Genomic DNA, 20729 nt, shown 5'->3' with positions numbered 1-20729 from the left:
CTGTAAGGCCGTGGAAAGAATCATCATGGACCTTATCCACAAGGACATAGGCGATCTTCAGACTCTTGACCCAATCCAGTCTGGCTTTGTCAAGTGTAGATCTTGCTTATTAAACCTGGTGGAGTTATTTGAGAATATCACCAAAGCCCTGGATGAGGGAAAAACAGTACATACCACCTATCTTGATTTATCCAAGGCTTTTGACACAATCCTCCATTCAGGTATCATAGAGAAACTGAAAACATACAGTTTCTGAATACAACAACAAAGTTGCAAAGTATATATTCCAAATCGCAACACTTTATTTAAGCTCAATCCACAGGCTTTTCGTCAGCCGAACGCCGACTTCTTCAGAAAACCGGAAAACACTTTTAAAATCAACCACATGGTTTAAATACATCCTAAAATATTACATGATCAGTTAATTTGTTCAAATCAAAAAAACCTTAAAATACATTTGAAACAAAGTCTCTAACTCAATACATACGTATAAACCAAGTAAACAAATGAAGCAGTATTTTCAAACCCATCAAGAAATAAGGTATGATAAAACTATAAAAAAAGGAAATAATAACAACAACATTTCAGCTAGAGTCCATTACCCCACACATTACTGATGTTAAATAATCCAGATAAGCTCACCTGGGTGGGCTATTCCCAAGGCTCATAGCTCCTATATTTATAAGTAGAGAACTAACTTTGTTCGCACAAGAATCCACTACTACAGACAAGCCTGAGTAAAATATATATATATATATCCCCTCCCCTGATGTCTATTGCACAGCTATGCAAAAACAAACATAAAAAATAATAACCTATTAAAAACTAGGAACCATCCAATGGACCAGACTACACTCTAGAAAAGAGAGTATTTTTTTATAGTTTTATCATCTCTTATTTCTTGATGGGTTTGAAAATACTGCTTTGTTTGTTTACTTGGTTTATACGTATGTATTGAGTTAGAGACTTTGTTTCAAATGTATTTTAAGGTTTTTTGATTTGAACAAATGAAGTGATCATGTGATATTTTAGGATGTATTTAAATCATGTGGTTGATTTTAAAAGTGTTTTCCGGTTTTCTGAAGAAATTGGCGTTCGGCTGATGAAAAGCCTGTGGATTGAGCTTAAATAAAGTGTTGCGATTTAGAATATATACTTTGCAACTTTGTTATTCTATTCAGCAACTGTATCTTTTCAGTGTCACCCGCTGGTCTGGACCGAATCCAGTTTGGCATTTATTTTGTTTTTTTATGTTGAATTTGGTTTGTGGCAGTGTGTGTGTTATGGATGACGTTCTGGTTGTACCATCGGGGACCCGTACAGGAGGAGAGACTGGTAATTTAACTCAACTTATTGAGTTATTAACTCAGAAAGTTAATACTCTTTCATCTCGTTTGGACGATGTTTTGAGCTCACAACAGGCATCGAATTCCAATGGGTTCGGCAATGGGGAGCTTGTCAGAGGCAGCCCCCCAGGTGCACCCAAGGTTTTACCTGGCTTAATAGGTGATACTACTTTTAACAAGACTGTTTCTTCACCAACCAACAACCATCTTTCGGACAGTCAGGCGATACCCGGAGGGCAGGTTTATGGTCGGTTACCTTCACAAATAGGTAGTGTTTCTTTACCTGTATTCAATTTACAAAGTACGCCTAATTTAAATCTATGGCTCAGCCATTCTTTTCTTTCTTCAAATAATGGTGATAGTTCTGTACAGGAGGAGTATCTGACCTCCCTAACAAGCTTCATGTGTTCGACCAAAATTTAATGAAGTTGAGAAAAATTCAGTTAGAGTTGACTTATTCTAGCGAGTGTAAACGAACAGGTGTGGTTCCCAAAGGCCTTAGATCTTGGCAATACCCCACAGGCTTAGAGGAGGGGTCTAAGTTCCATCTTTAGTTAACTCAGTTGTTTGACAGACACAGGTTTGAACTCATGGACCTTATTTGCAAACACTACCAACTGGCAGCTGATAATTTGGTGCTGGATATTACTAAATTGGATGGGGAGATTAAAAGCGACTTTAATTTCCATAGGTATAGGTTCGATTATGACCAGACCTATACCAGTATTGATGAGCATATAACGAAATTAACAGCAACTAAGATCAAGAAATTAAACAGAGACGTGAAAGTCTATAAAGATAGTTCTGCCTATCCAAAACCTCCAGCATCACAAGGCAATGTTTTGTCTTTTAAAGCATGGGGTCCAGAGAGAAGAAATTATTCTAAGGCAGTAGAACCAGACACAGGTAAGGGGTCCAGCTTGTTGGAGACTCCCTCAGTTTACTCTCTGAAGACCATGGATCCAGTTTGACGTAGTGAAAGACTAGCAGGCCAACATAAATCCAATAAATCCAACACTTTCAATGAGGAAACCGAAGGCCCAAATTTTCGGGACCCAGCCTCGTCTCCACAATTGGATCAGGGCCGGAAATTCAGCAACCGGTCCAGGAACAGGAGAAATTAATTCTGCCTGTAGGGGGAATGGAACCTAATCTACCAAGGACAAATAACATTATATATAATACTGGAAGGGACTTTAAAATATATAATTTTTCAGACTTCTCATTTGAGAAGAAATTGGTGGATTTGTTGGCTAAGGGGTTCTCCTTTGCCCCTTCTAAACAAGCTGATTTGGCATCATCCATCATAGACCTGAAAATATTTGTAAGGAAATTAAACCTTCAAGTTCTCAACCTTACTAGAGATAAAGGGGATTTTTTTATTTTGAGTACCTATAACCCTCCTTTACATCCATCCCTAAATGTATTTGAACAAGTGTGTGAATTAGACATACGACACGCTTTAAACCACCTGCTACCAAATAATATGAATAAATTCAACATCAGTAAGGAAGAGAGAGTGTTATTGGACTCCCTAATTAACTCTCCAGTGAGAGTCATGCAACCCGATAAGGGTGGGGGGTTGGTCGTTATGAATGAGGTAGATTATATTAAAAAATGGAAGAAATTCTCAAAAGTGATACATATACTGATATATCCAGAAATGAATTAAATATAGCTAATTCAAGAGTGTCTTCTTATTTTAGAGACATTCATTAATGGAACTATAGATCTAGACCTATTAAACTTCATTTCTCTACCGTCATATAGAATACCAACCATTTTTGGATCTCCTAAGATCCATAAGAATCCATCAGACCCACCTATGTGCCCACTGGTTAGTGCTAGGGGTAGTATCACTTATGCCTGCGCTAAAGTGGTAGATACTATTCTTAAGAAATATGTGACCAGTGAGTACCAAATTTCTAAAGATTCTTGGTCTTTCCTGTCTAGAATAAATCAAACTACTTACAGTGAGGATAGTCATTTTTTAACTGTCGACGTTAAGGATCTTTATTCCTCTATTCCTCACTCGATAGCTCTTGATTGGCTTCCGACCATGTTAATCAGAAAACAAGCCCCAGCTAAAGAAATCCAAATGGTTAGTGAATTTTTGAACATAATTTTATTGCATAACTATGTATTTTTCAACAATAGATTCTTTCACCAACTAATAGGGGTACCGATGGGTTCCCCTTGTGGAGCCAGTGGAGCCAATTTAGTCATAGCATACTGGGAGAGTCAGTATATTTTACCCAATCCCCTATTTGTGGACAGAGTCCCTCTATATACCTGATTTTTGGATATGTTTATCATCCTTAAGGGCAACGTTGAGATAGTCAACAAGGTAATAGATTTGTTTAATACATCCACAGAATTCCTCCAGTTTACCCACAGTTTTACTTCCGATCAGGTAGCCAATGTGGACATTAACCTTGTTATGGATAAAGTAAACAGATGCTTCATAACTAAGATCTATAGAAAGGAGGCTTTTTCTAATAGCTATGTTCACTTTAACAGTTGCCATCCTTTTTCCAAAAAAAAGGTCTATTGTCAAAGGACAACTGGCCAGGGCTGCCCGTATGGAGACTGTGATTTCTTTGAGGAATGTACCTTTATGTCTAACCTGTTTTTAAACAGGGGTTACCCAGCAGGTCTTATCAACAGTCTGGTAAGGGAGGTACAAAACAGGGTATATTCACCCATTTTGAATTTAGACCACTTGGAACAGGGGAAATACTACAATGCATAATGCTCAATTAGCTCCATTGTCTAACAGTTTTATACTGACATATAGTATGGATGCGAAAGAATTATTCTCTATTATATTGAAAAATTGGAATTTAGTACTACAAGATGATTCTATTAGTAGACTATTGGTTCAACGACCAAGAATAGTGTTTAAAAGGAGTTCTAATTTGAAGAACATTTTACAAAAGAAATTGTCAATTCCCAGTTCCAGGGACGGCATGTTTAAGTGTAACATGTGTTGGTACTGTGGTCATATTAAGACTGGTTTTAGATACGTAATAAGGGATGTAGTATACCAGATAAGGGGAAGGTATAACTGTTCAAGTACCCAAGTGGTATATATGGCCCAATGTTCATGTTGTCCTGCGTTTTTATGTAGGAAAAACCGACCAGAAATTGCATGAACGCATTTATGAACATTTGTATGCCACGCAAAAGGGTAAGCCAGAGAATGCCATAGCCAAACATGTAGAAAATCCTCATCACAGTTTTCAGTTTTTCATTATTGACCAGGTTAAATCAGATGGTAGAGGTGGTCCTACATCCCTCCTCCTGGAATGCAGAGAGTTGTTATGGCAACTGAGACTGGATGCCTGCCATGCACCTGGTATTAATGGCATGCTGTCTATATCATGCCTTTTAAAACTAAAGAGATTAATTAGATAATAGTTTTTCAAGCCCTTCCAGTTTATAAAACAACCATTCTGAGTTTTCCAGTTTTTGTTGCCACATAATGGTTTGACATTTAAGCCAGTTAATAGTTTTTTAATAATAGTTTTTCCATTTATTTTCTTGTCCAGGTTCTTTTAAGTTTTTATGGTAGTGATTTTTGGGTGTTCTAGAATCCCTCTAGTTGTATTTGTATTTTTATTTTATTTTCATTTTTTCATTTTTTCTTTCTGTTGATCTTTCCATTTTTCATTTTTATTTCATTTGTGTTTACTTTATTTGATTTATTCCTCAGTTTTATACAATATACTATCGATTAGCATTATTTAACACCGTTGTGTCAGACTAGCATTTGACGCAAACCGTAGTTTGCATGTTAAAATACGCTCTTTTCTAGAGTGTAGTCTGGTCCATTGAATGGTTCCTAGTTTTTAATAGGTTATTATTTTTTATGTTTGTTTTTGTGTAGCTGTGCAATAGACATCAGGGGAGGGGATATATATATATATATTTTACTCAGGCTCGTCTGTAGTAGTGGATTCTTGTGCGAACAAAGTTAGTTCTCTACTTATAAATATAAGAGCTATGAGCCTTGGTAATAGCCCACCCAGGTGAGCTTATCTGGATTATTTAACATCAGTAATGTGTGGGGTAATGGACTCTAGTTGAAATGTTGTTATTATTTCCTTTTTTTATAGTTTTATCATACCTTATTTCTTGATGGGTTTGAAAATACTGCTTCGTTTGTTTACTTGGTTTATACATATGTATTGAGTTAGAGACTTTGTTTCAAATGTAATTTAAGGTTTTTTTGATTTGAACAAATGAAGTGATCATGTGATATTTTAGGATGTATTTAAACCATGTGGTTGATTTCAAAAGTGTTTTCCGGTTTTCTGAAGAAGTCCAGTTTGGCGTTTATTCTGTTTTTTTTACGCTGAATTTGGTTTGTGGGATCATAGAGAAACTCTCCTAGATGTGGATTAACCCATACATTACTAGATGAGTAACCAACTGGCTCAATGACGGAATGCACAATGTCAAAGTTAGGGAGTCCACCTCCACCAGTAGACCAGTTTACAAGTGGGGTACAGCAAGGATCTGTGCTGGGCCCTCTTCTGTTTAGAATCTATTTCTCTGAAGTCCAAGTGAAAGTAGATGGCCTGTAACTTACCAAGTTTGCAGATGACTGTAAACTGGGCGCAATCACAGGGTGCCCCAATGATGTTAACATATTACAGAAAGGGCTGACACAGACAAATTATTGGTGCCAAACTTCTGGACTAAAACTTAATGCAAAAAAATCCTCATTATCCCCTTTGGCAAAGAAGTAGCCCCTGCTAATTATGATATGCATAGCACCCCTCTAAGATCAAACTCAGTCTTGCGATACTTGGGAATACAGGTTGATACAATCTAAACTTTGATCACCATTTGTCTGTAGTGGTACAAAAAGCATTCTACAATGTGCATCTTATAAATAAGGACATCACATCCAAGACCAGGGAGGTTATAGCTCCACTGCACTCAACCCTAATCAGACCACTAATTAAGGACAATGCTCCCTTCTATATGTACCTCACCAGACCCCTGCAGAAACTGGAGAGACCACAGAGGTTTCTTATTAAAAGAAGCCAGGGCCTCCAAAACATGACATATATGGAAAGACTGAAAGCCATGTCACTGTACTCTGTATCATATAGGCTGCTGAGAAGTGACCTGCACCTGGCCTACAGAGCAGTCTCAGACCCTGCTCTAATGGAATTGCTGCACATCCACAAATCAAATGGGGCAAGAATAATTCTCTGTAAGGATCTCACCCTAGCTGATGACATTAACAGAACATGTTGGAGAAACAGATTTATCTCCCACTGATTACAGCTCCTCTGGAATAAACTCCCACTCCATGTGAAGCAGAGCATCTCAAAGACCCTATTCAAGTGCAACCTTGACAACTGGATGGGTGACTGTAAATTCATCCCAGGGGTGGCATCTGTGTCCCTCATGGACAGGGGCAGTCAGTGCTGATCACAGAATCGCTCTGCTAACAAGGCCATCTAACTATGGTCAATAAGGGTACTTGGGTTTTTACACAGCTAGGCTTGTAAAGACCCTAGGGCCATTAGCCTAGTAACCTTCTATGAACCTAAGAACCTATCTCAGACACAATGCAATGTATGGCTTCTTTTAGGGCTACCATAGGCCTACAAAATTTGAGGCATAACATAGACACACAGGAGTCAGTCTGGATGCATCCATATTACTTAAAATCATGGCAGCAACTAGTGACTCAGGAAGAATCATGTGATACTCATCATGCAGGTTAGCCAAACAGTTACTGCTCTTATATTACTACTAAAATACTCTTCAAACTCTTAGCACAAGAAATCTGTACATAACCTAAAATAATGGAGGTGGGAGGGAGAAAGACCCAAAAATAGGAACATATTTCAGTATTGCTCTTATAAACTTAGAAAGTTGCTAGAAGGACAGGACGGCACAGTGGTGCAGCGGTAGTGTTGTTGCCTCACAGCAAGAGGTTTTCTGGTTCAATTCTCGGCTGGGGTGCCTTCTGTATGGAGTCTACATGTCCTCCCTGCATTCATGTGGGTTTCCTCCGAGTGCTCCGGTTTCCTCCCACGTTACAAAGACATGCATCTGGAGCCTTTCTCCCCGGGCCTCCGCTGAAAATTGGCTAAATTCCAAGTCGGACTTTCCCGGTTAACAAATGTTAAATAAATAAATAAGGATCTATGTTAGCATGTATTTTCTGAACCATATAAAGTCTGAAACTCAAATCTATGTCATTATTTAATGAATTCACGCCTCAGCGATTTGCCAGAAAACCTCATATCTTTTGAGGAACAGACCAAAAATATGAAGCAATAATCTGGACATTCTGTGAAAATGTGGACAATTGAGAGGCATGGCACTGGTTCCCTTACAACCTCACAGCTATGGACTGCAAATAACTACCTATAGAGGTATCTACACCAGACAGAGACATTAGGCTGTTCTACCATTTCGCTTGGCAGTTAACCAAAATTCTACTTAAAAGACATATGTTCCATGGTAATAGAATTAATTTATTACAAAGTATCACAATGTCTTTCATAGAATAAACCAAACGCCTCTGAAGAGGGTATCTCCGAGTCTGTAACTAATGGCAAGAGTCAGAAATCTTGTTATCATGCCAGAAATATAGCTAAAGCTTAAAGCTGTAAATATTGGGAACAGTTCTTGTTGAGGCCAGTAGTAACCCTCCATACTTTGGAGACCCAGTGCATTTAAAAGTTTTTCATTATTGTAGTGTTAAATATGCTTATCTCAACAAGCACCAACACAAGACAAATTATACCCACTGGAAACAAGATGACTACAAGGCACCAAAGTCCCATGGCTAACCTACCAGCAAATCAAAAATAGGCACTAAGCCTTGAGGGGCTCGGAGACCAATTCCTCAGATTAAGTGAAATTAAGCTGGTAAAAGAATCTACATAAAAGAGAAGAACCAACACTAAAATAGTCAAAGCTGTATATTGCAGACTACTCCAACACAAAAACTGTAGCCAGCCTAAGAAGTTTTGGAACACCATAAAGACCATATGCATTATTTCCAAAAGCAAAAAAGAAAAAGTCCATTTCATCCAATTCCTTGCAAGACATATTGGTCAGTATCTGCAACCCACCTGAGCTTCCTGACTTCCCATTGCAAACGTTAGTCACTTGGGTTGAACTATTACATTCCACTGTAGACCATACCCTATCACCTTCTCAGCCATAACTAGGAAACAGAACAAAGATTTATGTACCAACAAAATTCCACCTAACAAACACTGTACTATCTACACCATTCACCACATTTTAAAAACTGGATGCAAATTGCTTTCCTCCCTTCTAGCACACATCTCACATCACAAGCAAAGCTAGTACCAGATTTATGTAAACATTCCACAATAATTTGTCTAGCCAAAAGACCCCACCCTAAAATTGATGACAATTTACTAACCTGTAACAAATATGGACCTCATAGCCGAAATATATGAGACCCTTATTTACAGCCAGACATTGGACTAAAAACAACATACACTCTGATAGCTAATACAGATTCAGTCCAACATACAGGCTACAATAGCTGACTTAGTACTGACTAACCACATGTATATTAATATGGAAAATGGCATGCTTACATATGCTGTATTTATAGATATTAAAAGAGCCTTTGAATGTGTTAACCTTGGCATCCTTATAAGACAACTTAAGCAACACCAATTTTTCAATGAAATCTGCTTCTGGTTCACAAACATCCTCATTAGCAGATAATGTCTTGACTTCTAGCCAAACCAATAAACTATGTGGAACCACCATCTCAGGTGTCCCACAAGGCTCAGTGTTTGCACCTTTCCTCTTCTCCCTTTTTTTTAATGAGATGTCCTGGAATCAGTACAAACTAAACTGCCTATTATTTGCTAATGATATTATCATTGCTAAGGTAGCCAACAGTGTCTCAGAGCTATCATGTCATTTAACACAAGTAAAACACTTGTTAGCTTATCTTCCACTACTCATAACCAACCTAAAGGGACTCCCTTTGCCAGTAGTCATATCCCAGAAATAGTTAGGGGTAACACTTGACCCAAATCAAATGAACAAGAATCCAACTAATAACCACACCAGAAATGTGGAAGAAACAGCAAAAGTCCAGATAAAACTCCACAGATTTATTACAGACAGTTAAGCACTTTCTTCCCAAAGTGTGACTTCTTCAGAACTGCCATTATAAAAATACAAACCCATTAAATACATCTCAAGCTAATCATGTGACATCCAATAAACCAATCAGTTTGATAAAACAATAAAACACTTAAGATTGTGTATATAGAACCTAGTGCTTAAACAGTATAAAAATAGATGTGTATGCCCCTGAATTATATATGGATTCATATTAGAACAACAGCCCCTTAATTTATTAAATTTTAAATGTATGTTTACATAACACCAACTTTAAAAAATATATATAAATAATATCTATTCTAAAAAAAACTACTAAACATATAAACTTTTTAACTTTAATAAAGGGCTAATAGAACAAACTTCATTCAACCCAGGGGGCACTGTTGCATTTAATTTCAAATAAGATTCCTAGCCAAAAGGTGTTCTTCAATAATATACCCCTGGGTCTCTTTTTATCTGCTCTAGAAGTGTACATTTAAATCTGTGAGTAGTGCAAGCCTGTATATGTCTGTACAAGCCATTAGTAGTTTTTGCCTAATTAACCTCCAGGTCATGTTCATAAATTCTATCCTTTAGTTTTCTGGAGGTTTTACCTATATAAAAGGCAGGAAAATATTCACAACAGGCATTATAAACTATCCAACTAGATTCACAGTTGAAATGCTCTTTAACCTTAAATTTGTGCCCTTTAATATAAAAGGAATCACCCACTAATATAAACTGGCACTGCCTCCAACACCCACATTTAAACATCCCACTATTACTGTGCTTACTCACATTTCTGGATTTTCTTTCCAATAGATTCTTGAAACATTTGTTTTTCCTATAAACCATTTTCAAACTGTCACCCAACAACCTCCTCAGGTGCTCATCAGGGGATATAATGAGCCAGTTTTCTAAAATACAATCCATTGTTCTGTAGGTATCAATGGTAAAAGTTAGAATAATGGGTTTATCAAAGTTCACCCCTTTATCCACTCTCACCATGGAGTGCTTTGCATTGAGTGGTCCACCACAAATACTAATAGGTTTTGGTAGCAGGGGCATATAAAGCCATCTCCGCCTTTTCCCCACTACTTCATTCTTAATGTCCAATAAAATTTCAGTTGGATAGGCACATTTAATAAACATCTCCAACAATTTGTCACACTCCACCAAAAATAAAAAATCGCCTGAAACCATTCTGGCAAGCCTTACTAGCTGGCCTTTGACCACAGCTTTTTTTCTGAAATTTTGGGTGCCAGCTATTGTAGTGGAGGTAACTCTTGGAGAAAGTGGGCTTCTTATGGATGTTAGAAATAAAACATCCATTTACATAATCCTTAGACAACATCACATCCAAAAATGTAATACTATCAACATCATAAGAAAAAGAAAATTTTAAAAAGGTGGTGGAAACATTAATATACTCCAAAAATTCACTCAGTTTCTCCACAGTATCCCTCCAAACAATGACAAGTGTGCTTAACTGTCTGTAATAAATCTGTGGAGTTTTATCTAGACTTTTGCTGTTTCCACTTTTCTGGTGTGGTTAACACTTGACCCAACTGTATCTTTCCTACATCACAAAAAGGGTCGAGTCAATGAAGTGCTCACTCAACTCAACATAGCTTACAAACTATCTCATCTTCCCACAGATAACAGATTATCCACTTCCCTTAATTTTATTGCTACTGCAACTATACTGTGGCCTTCCCTAGTTATCCATTCCATTTGGAATATGGACATATTATAAAAGACCAAAAATAAAATCCTCATATTTGTTCAAGTCAGCCCTCACAATAAATACCACTGCCTGACTATCTGAAAATCAAGGTTATCCCTCCTCCTCAGCATACTCATATTTACATTAACTGATGACAACCGATGTCCCCCTCGAAACAACATACTTCTCATCAGAAGCACATCCTATTTACTGTAAAACTCCAATGATGTTCTTCTAGACAGATTACCATTCACTTTAACCAAGATCAAAATTCATATATTAAACTTGCACCAACATCCTAGAACTTGATTCCAGAAAACATCAGGGTCAAAGCTAACCTTCAGAGATTCAGGAAACAAATCTCCAACAAAGGTCATAGTGCAGTTCCGTTCATACCCCATGGATAAATTCCCCTCGCTCCAGACTCTGCTAACATTCCTAATGTAAACACGGTGCTAAAAGCTGTGCCTACTGAACCTCCTCTTTCTCCCCATCTTCACTACTGTTCCCTACCTTACACCCTACAGCCAACCACTACCTCCCTATTCCCACCCCATTGTCTTTCCATCCTTATTGTATCTGGTTTACTACAGTCCTTTCCTCTCACAAAATCTTCATGCTCTAATGTCTCCTCATCTTTGCACCTAAATTTAGTAGCGATTATCTTTCTTTCAAATAGAATTCCGTATTAAAACGTGCCAGTACCAGGTACTCCTCTCACTCTTTTACTTCTTACCACCTTCCCATATATGAAAACATCTGACTTATATTTGACACAGGCAATGTTAAGCATTTAAGAGGAAATACATTTTTCTTACTGTTCAGTTGGTATCTGCTTGAAATGTCAGGACCCGCTAGAGGAAGTCCTGAAGTGTGGAAACTGAATGGCCAAAAAATTGGACTTACATATACTAAGTTAGAGATGCCATTTTCCAGAATATTCCCTTTTCTCTGAGGTTCTGAGGTATGGTGATCTTGGAGTTGGAATATGTAAGTTTGGGGGGGGGGTGCAGAGGTTGGGGGGGGTGCAGAGGTGGTGGGATTCTCTGCCTGCAAAACAAAGTTTAAAGGAGAACAGTGATTTTGGAATTCAATCTTCTGCTGTGATTTCAGTCTTTTTTCCATGGTCATGCACTAAAGGCATATGCCACAACTATTGTCATGTGGTACATTTTTGTTTTAAATTTCTGTATTACTCTTTGTGTAATGCCTTGAAGGCCCAGGTTGTGGTTGAAAAGGGTCCTTAGGCCAGTGTACTTCCCTGGTTAACAAATTAACAAATGTACAAATAAATAAATAAATAAACATTACTATTCCTAAAAGTAACTAAAAGAGTGAATATACTACATTTATGTAGTCACATATGTGACTACATCTTTGAAACCTCTAAATATTAGAATTAAGTCTACCCTTGGTAATATGTAATTTATCCATGTAAGTCATGTGCCTTATTGGTTATACAACTTCTCTCTCCTCTCTACCTTTTTGATATTCCCAACAATGTAAATATACAGGGAACCATATTATTGCATATATGTTCTGATTAATGTCTTGTAAAAGGTAATTAATACTTCAGGTTGCTTAATATTGTATCACATATAAACCACATAATAGGATGGTATAAATACCAATAAAATGTCCATCATGTTTCAAGGTAGAATCAATTATAACTCCTACAAATTTTACTTGGTCTAACAGCGGTAATATTTTCCCATCTATGGACTAATGATAGGCAGATCTGATGTAGTATAGTGACCTGCCAACATTTGTGTTAAAAACTATACCACTACCCAATCACAAATCATGGAGGATGTCCAGAAAGCCCTGTACTTTACAGTGACCATGCAAGCTGGTTACAGTCAAACTTACCTGGGTATCATCTGCAAATGTAGATGATCAGATTCCCATTTTTTAGGAAAGCAGATCAACAAAGATTAAAGAGAATTGACCCCGATACAGAATATAGTGAAATGCCTTTTATTTTAATAATCATTTTCATGGAGAATCTATTATGTATTCTAGATCTGTGATAATGGTTCTTGAACTTTTTAGCTGCCCACTTAATTGTGCAAGAATATATAGTCAGGATGACACCTGTATTAAGTATGTCAGAGTGCTGTACTGAACAAAAGATATTTGCTAAAGCAAAATAAATGATGTCTTTTACTAAGCCTAGACCCTTTGAATCAACAAGGTTAACAGAGACATTCAGATGAGCTAGTAAACAGAACCTACCACCCAAGAAACTGTGTTGATCATTATCAATCATACTTAAAAGACTTAAAAGTATGCAACTATCTGCCTCTTAGCAGTTGCGACTACACTATCACCTTGACCGCTTTTCTGAAACATAAGCAGACATAAGCATTTGAAACATGGTGCAATTTAAGTTTCAATTCTTGATATGAAAAAAAAAGAGTTGAGGCCATCAGGACCTGCAACTGAATTTGGCTTAATTAATTGAGGAGTAGTTCAGACCATACTTTGGCCTAGAATAGGACGAGTATTAGTTTTATTTCTCATACCAAATTCATGTTTTTCAGACACCATCACATTCTTTCCAGATATGTTGACTGTTATAAGATGGTCTGTTATTGTTGTTTGCTACCACCAATGTGGTGAGTGAAGACGTATCACAGCAATGTCATCTAACATTGTTTATAAAAAGCCCTTTTTTTTCTACAGTAAAATTGACTAATTTTCTTACATAGAATCATTTCACATTTTTATGTTATTGAAAATACTATTAATTCTCAGCTGTCTGTTAATATATGCACTCATCATGTGACGTACAAAGAGTATTTGCCTTCTTATCTTAGTTATGAAGATAATTTATATAGTGAAATATATTACTGTATTTATAACCAGCTTGTTTAATACAAAAATAAAACTGCAGCTAAAATATGCTGTTTTAGAAGTCTGTTATTACTTACATTAGAAATTCCTGCAGCTCCAGTACCATTTGTAGACTTAACATTCGTAGAAATATAACGTTCGACAGGAACATTTTTGTTTGATGCGAGGCTCATTTTGTCTGTATGTAATTTGTAGTTTTGTTTTCTACAAAACAAAAATAAATTTTCCCAAGTTAAAGGACAGTTTGCTTTCTTCTCCCATGGTGTATACCTTCCATAAACAACATTTTCTGTAATATTTTATATTTTAATTCTTTTTAAAGCAAGATTTATTTTAACCATCATATAAGCTCCAGTTTATGGCATGAATTTACACACATGCAACCTAGTGTCAAAAGTATGGTATAAATGGCATTTATATCATATTTTATAAAAAGAAATACTTAAAATAAGACCTATGTATTCAAATATACAGCAGTGATTTCAAATGCAATAAAATAAGTTCTACAAGAGATGTTTTATGTCTTTAAATCAGTTGCAGCCTTTCAATAATAGTTCAAAAACCTTAGTGGGTATAATGTTTACTTCCTTTTCATTTTAGCTGGTGATGCCCTCAGAATTCTGCTTCTCTCAAGAGTTTGAGAATAAATTATATATTTCTTGTATTTTCTGGCTCTTGGCTGGATGTACTAGCTTGCCTTTTGGCAGTCAAACCATTTTTGCCACACTAAGTATTGGAGGAAGGGTCCCATGCCAATAGATCAGAATCACTGTGCAGTTTATCTAAAGGTAATGCATGCAATGACATTATAACATCTTTGTTTTCCACTATCCAGCTATGACCCCCACTAAATACTGCAACCCCCGTGGTGAGGTATCCTACAAGTGCTTTCCAGAACTGACTTGTCTCTCCATTCTGGAACAGTTACTAGTGGGTGTTCAGTATCCCCAGCTCTGCCTGGCCCACTAGGTTCCTAGTTTCATTTTTAAACCCTTGTCCCTAACATTGCAGATGAAAAGCCAGATATGGTACTGTCAGGCAATCATAAACATGCATTGTTCTGTTCTTTGTCAGGGCTCCCATCTTGTGGACAAGTTCTTGTTTGTGGGTAGTTGTAGCACTACAGAAAGTGCAGTTTTGTTACTGCACTCACCATAACAGCATATCCTTAAGGAGGAGGTTGCTTTAACAATAAAATATAACATTAGCAATAAAAGATAACATTTTTAGTTTTACTCACCAGTGAAGCTGAGTGCATCTGGGTATCTTTTCCATATTTATATTGTCTCCCTGTATAGAACAGTGCTGGTTTCAAACTAACTCGGGCAGTGACTCAAGCTTCCTATATAAATATCACTGGCATGCATCTACTAAATTCTTCAAGTTAAGAAACCCCAGATAAAGAAATATGATTGTGATTAACAAATTGCAGTATATAAGATCACGAACAATTAATGCAGGTATTACAATATTAATACATTCACTAAAATAAAATAAGAAGGTTGTCTAACATTATTTTGAGTACTAAAAGGGAGAGGCAAAGGGTATTTATATTGCTAAAATGATGGAGGATCTACTGTTATGATGATACTAAAATGTGTACTTTCGTATTTCTAGGAGGGTTACTGGAGCAGTAAGTCAAAATATTTGAGCAGAATACTAAGCAGTGGGTAGGTAAATCCTAAGTGATGGACAGTTACCTTATCTCCAATGGCACAGTGATGAGCTGTTACCTTACCTCCAATGGCACAGTGATGGACAGTTGCATTACCTACAATGGCACAGTGATGGACAGTTACCTTACTTCCAATGGCACAGTGATGGACAGTTACCTTACCTCTAATGGCACAGTGATGGACAGTTACCTTACCTCCAATGGCACAGTGATGGACAGTTACCTTACCTTCAATGGCACAGTGATGGACAGTTACCTTACCTCCAATGGCACAGTGATGGACAGTTACCTTACCTCCAATGGCACAGTGATGGACAGTTGCATTACCTTCAATGGCACAGCTGTGCCAGAACTTGTTCTGGCATTAGAGTAATCTCCTAGTTTGTTATATTCAGTAACCATATGAACAGTGGTCCAGATTGCAATCACCACAATGAATTGAGCAGAAACTTTTCTAAAGTGGCTGAAAAAATAGCTATAGCTCTGGTAGACTGAGCTCAAAGTGAGTATTGAAGTGTTTTATTATACTTTTTGTAACAAAAAGCAATACAAAGTGACAAACATTTTTGTAATGTTTGCTTGGTAATAGTTAAATGCTTTTTTTTTTTCACAAAAGAGATAAAGACTGGGATTCATAGATAAATTCACTAGTACACATTGCCAGAATCAACCTTACATAAATTGACACAGGCTTGTAGCAATTTATAGCACCAAGTGCAAGGGACCCAAATGTATAAGAAAGGTGTATGCAAATGATGACATGATGGAAATAACACTGGGCAGGGGAATGAGATCCTAATGATATGCAAATGCATGTGACGTGAACATAGTTATGATTTGCAGTTGTATGTGAAGGAAATGTCACAGCAATCCGCACCACACTATAAAAGGACAAGGCAAGCCAAAAATGTCAGGCTTACAGATAGCAACAATACTTGGAACAGAAACAACAACCTTGCAGTAGCTTTCAGACATTTTTTAGGACCACTGGTTCCTAACATTATGTGTCAGATGGCATCTGGTGCCATTCGGAGCAATACGGATAACAGATGACATATTGTAAATTCAGTTATGAGGTCATGGATTGTGTTTGAATTGATTGGGACATTTGTAGGCCTCGGCTGAGATTAATAAACACACACACACACACACACACACACACACACACACACACACACACACACACACACACACACACACACACACACACACACACACACACAAACAGATACGCACAATCAATAAGGTGGGTTTGCCTTCCCGTACCTGTGGATACCGAGGTATGATACATCATTTAATACTCTTCATACAAGGAACTTCAGAGAGCAGCTGAGGACATTCTGGGAATTTCAAAGGTATCCATCGCTAGAATACTCAGCAAGTTCCTCAACATAATGTTTCTTCAGAGGGAGCAAACCCACCTCAAACGCGGTGTGCTCATCTGCTTCAGCAGTTGTAGAGGACCACTGCTGGTGATCAGAGGTATGAGAGACACACCTCCACTGAGGATGGTGAGTGCTCATACTGAACAGTTTCAGGTACATCTATGGTGAGGTCCTACCTTCAGCCTGAGCTATGGATATGTGCCCACCTGGGATGAAGACAGCCAGTGGCACAGAGTCATTGGACTGACTCATATCTGTGTATTATCAGCAGCAACAGCAGCCACAGCACAGGTGCCAACATCAGCCTGCTGTCTTGTTCTAACCTTTACAGGTGTTACTATCACAGTGGTCTGTCATCTGAATATGACACACCAGAATAAGCATGAATATCTATGACCAAATTGTCCCCTTCTGGCATGCATGCTAAAGGTTTATCAGAGATGTACTATACAGACCTAACCTTTGCTGTTTTCCTGATGTGACTGGATACCTGATGTTTGTATAAAAAACAAAAGGAATGCATAATGTGGTCAGCCCTCAGTCTGCATGTGCAGCACTGGTATAGAAACAATGCTGAACATGGAACTAACTCGGTGCATCTTCTGCTGAGAAACATGAAGTAGATGCATTATGAAGTTATTGTGCACTACTCCAGAGGATGATCTCTGAACCACTCTTCCCCAGTGTGAACATGAAAAGCTTGTTTGGCTCTGTCATTGTGCTGCTCCCAGGTCACCCACACCACATATCTTTAGCTTGGTATAGTGTCTGCACCATGCTTACACCACAGGTGTAATGTATGATTTAAACCACAGATGGCATTTATGTCATGGACGTTTCTCTGCCTCACCTGGTTCCATAAAGACTGGTTATGACCTCCTCTCCCTAACACATGCAGCTTATGTATCATAAGTGTTTGTAAGAGAACATCATTTTCAGCAGGGCTAGAATTAGTCAGCCTCCGATGTACATCCTATCTTCTTTAGATGCAGACGTCTGTGAATATATGGCATTGAGCAGTAGATGGCATAGTACTAGGACATGTAGAATGACAGTTACAGATAAACCATAAACCAGGGTATGCCTTGCTAAATTCACAGGGCAAACTATGGAGATATGCTATATAACATATGTATGGATTAATAGGAGACGTATAGTAGTTGCACATTAGACTCCACACAAGGTCCATCCACATTGTTAAGACCTACATGTACTCATTGGGTAAGTCAGTCATCCCTTCAGCCATGATTATGGGATACCTTGTTAAATGCCATTGGTACAGCCGGTTCCCTATTAGAAGACCGAAGACTCAATCTTTCAAATGTGTCTTGGTCGAACTCAAAAGCCTGAAACGGCAAAATATCGAAGTGACTTTTAAGTGAATTCTTTCCCTGGGAAAGAATTTGCTTGGCCGCTTCATTACTTTGCCGTTTTCGCCACTGTAGTGCAGTCTCAAAGTTGGTATATTTAAGTAGGGGGGTGTGGGGTCACAGCCCCCCACATCGGGGGATGTGGGGGGCAAACCCCCCCAGTTAATGTAATGTTTAAAGTATGTTTTTCTTTTGTTGTTGTTGTTGTTGTTGTTGGAATAGCAATTTTTTTCCCTAGGAAGCTTTTGCTTACATAGGGTCGATTAATCACCGTTCGCTTTTTTAAGTGCTCGGTGATCTAATATAGACCTGGTACAACCATGCCTTGGTACTGTAGGGGATATACATATGTCTTGGTACAAGACTAATGCACTTACCACCAATGGCTCCAATACAGATTTCATAGGCCATACACCCACTGTATGTTGGGAGAGACATGTACAAGGATAGCTACCTTGTTGCCAGCACAACCTGCTTACAATATGCACATGCTAGCACACAAATTCTCATAATTAGCCTTTCATAATGTGAATACCACTGCAAGGGTGCTCATCCTTAGGAAGTCAAACACTGCTAACAATACAGTGTGAGAGAACTCTTGGTTCTTAAGGGCTGTCTGAAGGTCATCCTAATACCTTTCCCCAATTATTCACTATAGCTTCCTAAAACTGCACAACCTAGCATACAACACAGTGATGCAGTGCTAAAACAATGGAAGTTTATACCTGTTAGTGCAACAGGCAGGAACATTAGGTCAGACTGCATGAATGTCTATGAAGCACCTAATTTTGCTGCCATGCATCTATGACTGGAAGTAGTTTTCTGCCTATACTTCCCCTGACAGTTAGTGGCTCTGGGAGTCATGCTGGATATATGTATCTCTGAGTGCCATGCTATTTTGCAGAAACACATTGCACTACCCATGATTCAGAAATCACATCAAAATACTTTTTGTTCCTTTTAAAAGTGACACCATTTTTTACAGGTAATTTGGGAGAATGTCAGATCCTTCTGGAGCCTGCCAGGGACCTCCTGCACTGTGCATGAAGAGAGAGGGGGATGTTATGCTCCCTCTCCTTAATGATCATTTCAAGGAAGATTGTCTGGATCCCTGTGATGCTGCATTCAAAAAAGTGATGCATGATATGACCTGGCTGAGAAGCTGGCCACAGGCATCACCAGGATAGGAGAATAGTGTGGGCATTGTTATGATGACCTGAGGACTAGTAAACCTGAAGATCTCGGTACCTGGGAAGCAGAGGTTAGAAAACATCACACTGAAGGGTATAGCAAAGTAATACAGAAGTGGATAGTGTTGCATTTTTCCTGTTTTATGCTTGGAAGATATTTGTCATGGCCATCTCAAGAAATATGGGGTATTGTATGGCTATTCAATGTCCTATTTATCCCCACATCTGTTATATAGCATAAACCCCCCCATATGTCAGGTAGAGGTGGTGGCGGTGACATGTAATGATATATCATCATCATCATCATCATCAACCCCCCTTTTGACCATTGTTTTACATGGGGTGGGGGTGTCGTGCCAATTGTTGCCATCTCTCTCAATTCAATGCCACTCTCTTACCTTCTCCCATAGCCATTCCTGACTGTCACAGATCTTCTCATACATGTCCTGGGACCACTCTTGTTTCTCATCTACTTCTCTGAAGTACAGGCCAACACTAAGGGACTCTGGCTAGCAAATGCCAAGCAAAAAAAGATGTCATCCACGAAACGTTTGTAAAACATAATGTGCTGCTTGTACATGTCAGAGGTATACACCATTTCTTTCTTCCATTGGCCAAAACAATATTGGCATATGTATTGGCACATGCCGTGCCCATAGCAACTCCCACTTTTTGAAGAAAGAACTCTCTTTGAAACAAAAAAAAAATGTTCTCTAAAATCAAGTCTAGAAGACCACATATCATATTAATTTTGGTATTGCTGAAATTGCTCTCCTTGATAAGGAACTGCCTGACATTCTCAATCCCTTCATCATTGGGGATAACCTTGAACAAAGAGTTCAAGTCCAAAGTAACAAAAATCACATCACTTAAATTTACAGCTTGTTGAGTCTCAGCCCAGTCATAAAGGTGTTCTAAAAACTGTTTGCTGTCATGAAGGACAGTAGTTATCTTATTCAACACAAACCTTAGCTGTTTTTCTACATATATAGACATGAGCTCCATGAGCCAACCTCTTCCTGATACGATGGGTCGAAGCGGGGGATTA

At 38.1% G+C, this 20729-nt stretch overlaps 1 protein-coding gene across 1 annotated transcript in view; it reads right to left on the bottom strand.

Moving 5' to 3' along the window:
- The window catches only part of ABCC12 (ATP binding cassette subfamily C member 12), a 1155696-nt gene that overhangs the window by 971951 nt on the left and 163016 nt on the right, over positions 1-20729 (bottom strand). The window contains exon 2 of the mRNA XM_044081948.1: positions 14139-14265. Within this exon, the coding sequence (XP_043937883.1) occupies positions 14139-14265 (127 nt within the window). The remainder of the gene's footprint in view (positions 1-14138; positions 14266-20729) is intronic.

The sequence above is a fragment of the Protopterus annectens genome, chromosome 8.part1, assembly GCF_019279795.1.
Source record: "Protopterus annectens isolate FY-2018-M chromosome 8.part1, PAN1.0, whole genome shotgun sequence".
Taxonomy (NCBI): Eukaryota; Metazoa; Chordata; order Ceratodontiformes; family Protopteridae; genus Protopterus; species Protopterus annectens.
This window is presented reverse-complemented; position numbering and strand designations above follow the sequence as displayed.